Source organism: Hippoglossus hippoglossus, chromosome 20 (assembly GCF_009819705.1).
Source record: "Hippoglossus hippoglossus isolate fHipHip1 chromosome 20, fHipHip1.pri, whole genome shotgun sequence".
NCBI classification, from domain to species: domain Eukaryota; kingdom Metazoa; phylum Chordata; class Actinopteri; order Pleuronectiformes; family Pleuronectidae; genus Hippoglossus; species Hippoglossus hippoglossus.
In genome coordinates, this window is record NC_047170.1 from 8,325,632 (window position 1) to 8,335,926 (window position 10,295).

At 39.7% G+C, this 10,295-nt stretch overlaps 1 protein-coding gene across 1 annotated transcript; it reads left to right on the forward strand.

Moving 5' to 3' along the window:
* Positions 1 to 2,592: 2,592 nt before the first annotated feature.
* LOC117754257 (zinc finger C2HC domain-containing protein 1A-like) lies at positions 2,593 to 9,608 on the forward strand. The gene is made up of 9 exons (XM_034573083.1): positions 2,593 to 2,686; positions 3,623 to 3,690; positions 5,136 to 5,365; positions 5,842 to 5,845; positions 6,497 to 6,568; positions 6,644 to 6,650; positions 6,965 to 7,104; positions 7,844 to 7,965; positions 9,372 to 9,608. Exons 1-9 carry the CDS (start codon positions 2,593 to 2,595, stop codon positions 9,487 to 9,489), a joined length of 855 nt encoding a protein of 284 aa, XP_034428974.1. The 3' UTR covers positions 9,490 to 9,608.
* Positions 9,609 to 10,295: the final 687 nt, after the last annotated feature.

The following is a 10,295-nucleotide window of genomic DNA, read 5'->3' on the forward strand; positions in this document are numbered from 1 at the left end:
TGACAAGGAGAAAAAAAATTCCCTCTCAATAGTTTTGTTCATGGGACGTAATGTGGTCTGATTTATTTGAAACTCTTAATTTTATTGTCGCCTTGACAGTAATTAGGAGTACCCTGCAGAGCTAAGTCAGTATCAGCAGTTAAACCCAATGCATCCTTAGGAGAAAGTAGAGGAGAGAAGAGTGAGAGTGTATATACAAGCTGAGAGGTGGGTTGTAAAATGTGAAGAAGAAGGTGGAGGACAAGTGCAGGACACATTATTAGAGGTAGATGTGATTGTATCCCTGTATCTGCAACCGTGATTTGAAACAAATCCCCCATCTGCCTCCACTTCCTCACAAACACTATGTTACTATTGACGTGCAATATGATTGACAACTGAAGAAAATGTGTGTTTCTCTAAAGGAAATGTTCTAGGAAAAGTATGTATATTGCCGCGGTTTGTCTGGGACCAGTCCGAAAAAATGAACTACATGTTAAAACGTCAGCGCTCCCTTGACCAACAGGTTCTAGACCAATGTAGCATTTCCTCTGTCCCTTTTTATCCTCTCTCATTTTATACAACGAAATCAGCTATTTATTTTCACCAAAATTGGCTGCATGTTTTGTTGATGTTCTGCAGAATTAAAATGTGGTTTTATTTAAATTTGTATGAAATCTAAATGCACCTGGGTTTGTTGCAGTTTTTCTTTTCCTCAAAACTGTCTTTAGTTGGTCTTCAGTCGGATTAAGAGTACAGTAACATATTAAATGCTCTGTGTGGATATGGTTGATCTCTCTGCTTGATACAAAACAAAACTTTATGGCCCCACACAGTTCTTTTACAACTGGGACAACAAAAGGTGCATAGTTAATGATCATTAACCGCAAATTGCATGTCAGTCGTAGTTATAATAATCTGTAAAAAATGTCAGGCATTAATTCAACTTCCACAAGAGAAAAACCCTATGTTAATGGTACATGACTGGAAATACTTAAACAGACTGGACAGGTGTGTTTTCCTGTACTTATGACAACACTTAGTCACCTGGATACAGTTGTGCACCTAATGTCATGTATGTTCACCCTCAATAAACATCAATGAAGACCAAGTTGTGAGAGTGTATGTTGAAGGGAGAGGAAGCAGAAAACATTGTGGTGCTGTAAATAATGTAGATCAAGGTTTTTCAAAGTGGGAGGCAGCTTTCCACATGGCGGGGGGCTCAGATTGAAGTGTAACAAATATTACATTAGATATCAAAAGGAGATATCACATAGACCAGCCTACATGTTTGTGCTTTGCAAAGAGAGATATAGTAGTTTGGGGGAATTTTACAGTTTTCCCTCTTCCCAGAGTCAGAAACAATATTAAATCAAAGGTAACACAGGAAACTCAAAATGGAGGTCTGGCTATCCATCGAAAAAAATATGTTTTCAAGCCTTCCGGGTGAGTTGAAGGACCCAGCTCAATTTCATGAACATCAAGGCAGCTGGAACCCAAAGTGGCCGTGTTTCAGGGGTCCCTGTGAAGCCCCCTTTATTTAGTGTAATGTAAGTTTTATGTCACACTGTAAAACCTAACAGTACATCTTAATAAATGAAGTAAGTTACAATACAAACTTACAAAAACTTACAAACTTAATTCTCAAATAAAGTTGAGGCCACTCATCAATAATTTAAAATATCTAAAGTAATAACTTAGTTATTTTGAGTGCACTTATATTTTGGGATCATTTAAAGTACTGGTGACATAATTCCATTTGTTTCATTGACTCATTATTTATAAGTTGATTTTATACTGTAACAAAAAAATGCATTTCCCACGGGCTGCTATTTTCCTGTGGCTTAGGATTTTAAATTGTATTTTTGTTTCAGTTTATAAATCATCATATTGTGGATAAGTATGCATCCAGATAATCTTTAATAATCCTCCAAAGTGAGGATGTTAATTATATTACATTACTCTATACAAGCAAGTATTTTTAACAACTTTATGGACAGAAAATGTATTTACCAACTAATATGATACTTGATTAATTGTGTAGCATATGTACATTTGCAAGTGTAAATGTCAATTGTTTCATATATTCAGCTTCTCAACTATTGGTTGATTAGGCAATTTTTTATATTTTTTAAATTAAAAAGAAAATTTCCACAAATTTAAATGTCTTTAAATACAAATTAACATGAATCCAACCTATTGTAGCGAACGGATAAATGGAGGCAGAAGACGTTATCTTTCAGTCAGCAATGCACACATTCAGCGACACACAATCATAAAAACATGAATATATGAACCTGTGTATTATTTGAATAGCTTAGTATTGAATGCACAATAACAGGGTAGCTATTTTTATACATGGCACTAGGCCCAGTTTAATATAAAACACAATTTTATACAATATATATAGTAGGGGGTCCCTGCTCCATCTCTCCATCAGTTTGGGGGTCCTTGGCCTGAAAAACGTTGAAGACCCCTGCTCTAAGGTATGAGTCGGTCCATCTTCCGGTCCTGCAATAACGATACACTCACACGGCACTGAGGGAGACGGAGGGCGGGCCCGGCTCGGACCGGTCAGCACCAGGTCGGCTCTCGGCACCGGGGTGGAGGACCATGGAGGAGCTCGGCGCCAAGAGTTTTTTCTGCTGGACTAACTTCACTGCTGACCGAGAACACAGCGACGATAAGGCTTTGTCTTCCACGCAAGGTAACGTTGTTCTGTTATTGCTGCTGAAATTGAAATGATACCAGAACAATGTCTGACCGCTGACACTTGCTAATGACAACATATTTTTGTGTATTACATAAATGTTGAATGTGAACAGGAGGCCCCAACATCCATCTTACTCAAAACTTTGTTCCTTTGTTGTATGTCCATCTACTTTGGTATCTCTGTGCATCATTGCTATAATAAAGTTATTCACAAGCTTATGTAGAATTCAAGGCAAGGATACAAATTTGCATTTCTCCTTTGGTTTATTACAGTTTACTCAGGCACAGTATCAGTCCCACTCTAACCGATACTGGGAATACAGTCTTTGAGTTCTTACCTATCCATAGACATCAAGATCGTCCACATGGATCTGATAGATCTGGAGCTTTTCTTGATTCATTTTGAGTCCAACCCCCTGAGAGCTAGCAAACTTTCACAAAGAGCTAGCAAACTTTCATAAACCATTGATACTGGTTTACAAACTGTGGCAGCTGTTTACAAACTGCCACAGTTTGTAAACAGCTGCCACAGTTGTCACAAGTGTTGTGGTGGCAGCTGCCTCCAAAGAGTGTGGCAACAAAGGCAGCTGCCTCCAAACAGTTTGGCATCAAAACTGCCACAAATATGTGGCAGTTTTTGTTGACACGGGAAGTGCCTCTACGAGCTATCTGCCACGATCTGGGCTTTGCCCTTACTGATGATGGAGGAGCAGGAATGTGAGAGAAAAAACACGTTGCTGAAGAATCTGTTACCATAGCTACAACCTGACCACCTCTGTTTGATTTCAGCATTTGGACATTGTTGGTGGAATCACTCATCAAATATTGCTTGTGTCGTTAGAAACTCAATGTTTTTCGTGCACATTATCATTTCATCGCTGCACACATTTATTTCAAACGGTCATTTATTCGTGTATTTATTTATTTGCAGACGATGAAGCCCCCCAGGATCTGGCTCAATGCAACACCTGCAAGAGATCGTTCAACCGTAAAGTGCTGGTAAAAGAAAACAAAAGCTACAACAATCCTCTCCCTGTCATCGTGTCTGCAGTGCAGGTTTTTTCGAGACTAATAATATGTAATCGAGATAATGTTGTCTTTGATTCAAAGCCCGATCTGGAGTTGCTGTGGTCACAGTTTTTCCTCAGTGATCATCAGCTGACAGGATGTGAGGTGTTTGGACAATACTGCGTCCTTGGCTACAACCCAAACAGCCTGCAGGGCGCAGCACAGAGCTCTTTTTGAGGAATATGAAAGTATTTACAATGCAGGGAAACTTTATTTGTAAAAGCAGATGTTTCACATTTTAGAGAACACGGTTTGGAAACACCGATTAGTACCTGCTATTGTGCTAAAACGTGTGTGTCTTTACTTAAAAAGCCTAAAAGCAGGGAAGCTATGAAGTGGTACTAACAAAACAAAGAGTTTTAAAAAGGGCAGCATCACTTGGACTATTCCAGCACCACCCCTTAGAGTGGTATGTTCCCACTGCTAAATATACCAGCATTGATCAGCATAGAAATAAATCATAGCTGAGCTGGTCTAATTGCACATGAGGCTAGTCACCAGTTTCCCAACGCTAGAATGTTATGGTGGTCACCAGGACCCATCAGGATTCCAGGTTTATATATTTATCACCTTTTAAAGACTGCTGTTGCTCCCTCTTTTGTTGGTCACGCCTGGTCCTGCTAATTAGACTCAGTTAAGAGCGTGTGAACTGCAGTGTTAGTTTTTACCTGTGCAGAGCCTGTCTGTGCATTCAATGGGCCTACTTCTAAATTCTCATTTGTAATAATGGGTTCTCACATTTAGCCTGGAAGTTTCTCTGGTCAATCAGTCAGTTAAAATGCCCATAGATTGATATTTGGTGTGTTGACAGTGATTCGGTTTGAGGCCTGTACAGTACTTACACAATCTTCATTGTGTCTTCTTATAATCACACATAGTTGTTTTGCCTGCTCTAAGTTGACAGTTATTCCCTGTATGTAATATAACTGAAGTGTGGACATCATTGTAGTATAAAGGTTCCACCTTGTGGCAGTACTGTCGTAGCTCTTGCTCAATCCAGGCACCAACTTCTCACTCAGCGTGTTTGAGTGTAAGGTTTTTTTAGTTTTCCTTATTTTGTTTTTATTCAGACCCTTTCAGACCCCAACCGCGCACACGCACACGCACACACACACACACACACACACACGTTAATTCTTCTAACTGGGACTTCTGGACTATTTGTGATTTACTTCAGCTATGAAGGGATCACAATGCACTATTAAAGTATAATTGAGTTATTATAATGTGATTATCTAGTAGTTGAAGATAAGGCGTACTTATTATTATTCCCACCACTTAATTTGCTTTTACCAATACTTAACCACATTAATGTGACTCAAACGTTGTTTGATTTAACCACACCAGATATACAGTGATTATTCTCCCCCCCACAGGAGAAACATGCTAAATTCTGCCAAAAGTCAGCGACCAAAAGGAGGAAGGTTTTTGACTCCAGTAGACAGAGAGCGGAGGGCACAGACATCTCTGTACTCAAACCTATCAAACCAAAGGTAAGGCTGCACCTAAGATGGGAATCCAACTTCAACTCCAACTCCGTGAGACTTCAATTTGATTCTCAATGGGAGAACAAACTTGTTATTTTTTATATTGAGGATGACATACTGTTTGGATAAATAGGGAAACGAGCTTTAAAACAATATGAGAACAATTTGTGTGTGATCTATATTTATGGAGATGTGACCAGTTAAAGTCACAGAGTCCCCCGCCAAAAGGTTCAAACTCCATTAGCTCATATCTCCCTTAATTAGGATTGGAGGCACTAGACATTTTGGTTCCATAGATTTCTCATGTGACCAAACCAATCAATTAAGATCTGTGACGGTTGTGGCCCAAAAGTGTTATGGTTTTACATGCAATAACCCTATTGAACATCTCTCAAGATGTTCACACAAAAACCTGGAAATAATCTTAAAGTTAGGCGACTCATAAACATGTAAAATATTTCTAGGTCAGTAGATCAAATTCAAGCTAAATTCTGCAGCTTCCACTTAAGACATTCAGTATTTTGTGTTGGCAGATTATTTTCAAATGTAAACCACTTTCAATTGTATTTCAGTTACAAATTACATCTGCTACTAGGAAAGTAAGTTGATTTGCCTTTTTTTATTTGTCCTTTCTTTCTGCGTACTTGAATTGCAGCAACAGAATTACTCCAGAGCCTCACCATATCTGGTTTTAGAAATAGTTTGCCTTCGTGGTGGTAGTCATTATTAAAGGAAAAATCACTTTCCTAACTACATTCTTCAACTCCCTGTAAGTTTGTTTTGCCTCAATTCTATCTGTGTTTTAACTTCACTACTATAACTCTGTGTCATAGGCTCTTGTTAATTTTTGACGAGCTTAGTTTATGGTCTGTTGTTGAGATGTCAATTCAAAAAACTAATTTCCACTTGACTACAGCAGTACGCTCCCTCTGTTAGCTTGAATAAGAGTTGTTCTCAGTCTTGTGGCATGACTGGTTAAACACATACTTCTGTTTTTTTTAATTGAAGTCCTCAACAAGGAGTCAAAATAACAAACGTGTTGATTCAGTTGTCAGGATGTAAAATTTTACACAAAGTTGTCGCATAGCATTATGGCAGGAAGTTGGAAGTCAGGAAGCCATTGTGTTACTTTAAGAAAACATCCAACCGTCCGTCAGCTCATTATTTACAATAACACATTCAGTTCAAGTCATGACATCAGAATGACAGGTCGGTTGTGTAAACATCATCTCTGTGTTGCCTCCCACCAGGCAGAGCCACCCAAGGAGCTGTCCAGCTGTCCCATTAACCATGAGGACTTCATTTGTACTCTCCGGCATAGAGTAGCAATGAAGAACCACGGGACCATTACACCCACATCTTCGTCCTAAATATGACGCAGGTAATCTCTAACGTAGCTCTATGGTGAGAATTTAGCTGAAAAGGTTTAATTACCATCTGTTAAGAACTACAAGTGTGATGATAACTATTATTACAACAAAACAGATAGTTAGCTGGGCCCACACATTCCTTTGTAGACTGTTTATGAATCAGGAAATAATGATTAGAAACTGGACACAGAAAAGTAAAAATTACAAATATTGCTTGGAAATGAGGGAATTGTACCAATGGGCTCACATGCAGTGACAGTTTATGTTGAGCTGTACCCTAGATTGAAATGTCTGCTGTAAGCATAAACTAAGAAGTTATTCAGTAAATTTCCATTACACTTTCCTCAGCCTACATTCAGTGCCCTTATTGTCAGCGGAGGTTTAACAAGGGTGCAGCTGACAGACACATCAAGTTCTGCCAGGAGCAGGCCGCCCGTTATTCCAACAAGAAACTAGCAGAGGTCAAGAAGACTCCTGGTCGTGCACAGGTAAACACACATGTGCAGCAGCGGCAATTGTTTGTGCACAGAAACAAACACACACACACACACACACACACACACACACACACACACACACACACACACACACACGCATACTGAACATGCGCCTCAGCTGGTCCATCTGTATTAATTCCAACATGAGTGGGGGCGTGTGAATTTTCCCAGTAGAGAAGCAAATTTTTCCGATTTTCCCGACACAACATGAATGCACTATTTATTCATAACAAGCCCTTGTCACTAAGCAACTGCCATGGTGCATGACTGGCAGCCAATAAAAACAGCAGGATCCTAACCAGTTTGGTAAAGACCTCTGCTTTTCTCATTATCATGAGTTGCCCCTAGTCATTGAGCAGTCTGTCACCTGCACTGTGCTGCTGTGGAATGAATCTATATTTGGGATGGATCTGAGTCTGTTTTCTCAGATTTTCTTCCTCTGTAGCAGTTGTAAACATGTCAATATAACCTTCTGCAGAGCCAGACACAGAACCTAGCTGTAAGGGTGCAGGGAGAGCAGGTACCTACGCTCTATACCATGTTAAAGGAAGTAGATAAACAACCTAAACCCTCTAAAAATGTTCATGGAAATCAGTTGAGTAGTTTTTGAGTAACATAACTGAAGGTTTGGTGAAGTGTATTATTATCCGGGTCTTCAGGGAGTGTGACTGCATTAATGCTTTCTATAGTGAACATATTTATTTAGCGTGGCCTTCTTCTCTATCCTCAGTACAAGCCTCCAGCTCCTGTAAAGAAGGCCAACTCCACTGCTACATCAACCATCCCCTCAGCCTCTTCTTGTTTACCCCAGAGATCACGTTTTGGACAGCCCATTGGTAAGAAAGTACTGCTGTCCAGGAATTTTTGCTCAAACCCCAAAAGACCCGGAAATGTTCTACCTGAACCTGACCTGGACCCGTCTATCATTTGAAGGCTGGGATACGGACCCGTGCAGAACTGAGAAACACTAGACACAGACTCGATCAGCACCGATTTCACATCTGATTGCTTTGATTGATTTGTTGGTTCAGTTTAAATGATTGTACCTGTCAGGGTCAGTGTATATTTATATATATATATGTATATATACACACACACACACGTCTTTCCTGTGGATATTTTGTTGAGATAAGATCACTCAATCACAGAAACTCGCATCAAAATGTTCATGTAATTGAAAAAAACTAATAATTGCAAAACATAAGCCTGACAGTTTAGTAGAAATGTGACTACATCCTGCCTCCCCCCCCCCCTGTTAGAGCGGGAACGAAGACACAAGCAGCAAGTTCTTCGTACAGCTCTATAAGAAACGCTCTCCTTAGAATAGACAACAATATATCCAGATAAACTAAGACAGAAAGAAAAACATCCATGCTATCCTACTAATCTATCGTGACCTCTTGTGGTTAAGGTGGTTTGTTGCATACAGCTCGGCAGTCCAATCTGCTTCCAGTCAGTTATATAAACTCTCTACGTAGATGCGTTAAGAATTGCAATTAAATAAATTTAACGTTATATTCGGTTTCTTTTGTTCAGACAGATTTTTATATTTGCATGTTCTAACAGAATAAACAAAGGAATCTTTACAGCCTGCAGTTATAGTCTATAAATCCAAGCCATAATTCTCCAGGCCCTGATTTCCATGGCGACAGTAATGCTAAACTGCTCATGTAATAAAATTAAGCCTAGATATTGTTATCACAATTCTAAAACATTGATCTTATTCACTGAAAATTATTTAAAGCTTTTGTGGAGGTGAGGGGGCTGGGAGAGCACCCTCACCTGCTAGAGAGGATCAATCAGCGCAGGTGAGAGCTGTTAGCTGATTGGTCCTCGTGCTTAAAAGGCAGCGTCTGCACTGCCTCAGGACGAACCCAGAGACTCAGACCCTGGAGAGACTGACACACTGGAGAGACGCCCGGACTGAGCTGCAAAGCCAGTCTGCTTTAAGTTGTACTTTGAATTTATGTTTATTTGATTAATAAAGATGTATAAGAGGAACACTTCCGTCTCTGGCTGTGTGTGGGAGAGCCCCGTGGCAAGGTCGATTGCCACAGCTTTATTTTGTTTGTATGTTTTATTACCATCTAATTTATATTTAATCAGATATGGTAATAATAAATATTGCAGTTGTTTTAGACTATTGTAAAATACCTACTTTAACATTAACAACCATTATCAGCAGCTCTAAAAAATATAATTTTATAACAAATTGCAGTACATAGATTCTAACCCTGCGGCCTGGTCATCTTTCTCAGGAACGAAGTTGACAACGGCGGAATGCTGAGCAGGTTCTGTCACTCTTGCTGGAACAGGTACCCCGTTGAATCTGCCAAATTCTGCTGCGAGTGTGGCATCAGGAGGATGTGTATTTGAGCAGAGGGAAGAAAGGACACACACCAGTACTCAAGATCGCTTCAGAGAGTTTCATGAGTTGCACGTCCGTCCATTACTGTCCCCTGTGCTTTTACACTTGGGTTTTGATTCACAGCATTAAATTCCTCGGCAGACAGCTCTGCAGCGCTGTGTTTTCTTTATTTTTCACCCACCCATGATGACGCTGCTGTTCCCACCAGCTCATATCCTTCTCAATTCTTTTGGTCATGGGAGGTAATGTGGTTTGAGTTATTTGAAACTCTTAATTTATAATAATAATAATAACTTGTATCGCAATAATCTAAACAAGGTTACAAAGTTACAAAAAAGAAATCCATGGCAAAATGAGGAATCAATTATAATAAAAGTTATTCAGTTCAGTTTAATTTTAAGAGCCATAACATAAAAAGGTCAAGACCATAAATTTAGAGAGACCCAAGAGTTCCCACAACCTGGACAGTAATTAGGAGTACTCTGCAGAGCTGAGTCAGTATCAGCAGTTAAAGCCAATGCATCCTTAGGAGAAAGTAGAGGAGTGAGAGTGTATATACAAGCTGAGAGGTGGGTTGTAAAATGTGAAAGAGAAGGTGGAGGACAAGTGCAGGACACATTATTAGAGGTGGGTGTGACTGTATCCCTGTATCTGCAACCGTCTGCCTCCACTTCCTCACAAACACTATGTTACTATTGATGTACAATATGATTGACTACTGAAGAAAATGGCTTGTTTCTCTAAAGGAATTATTCTGGGGAAATTTGTGATATCGCCACGGTTTGTCTGGGACCAGTCGGAAGAAAACGTCAGC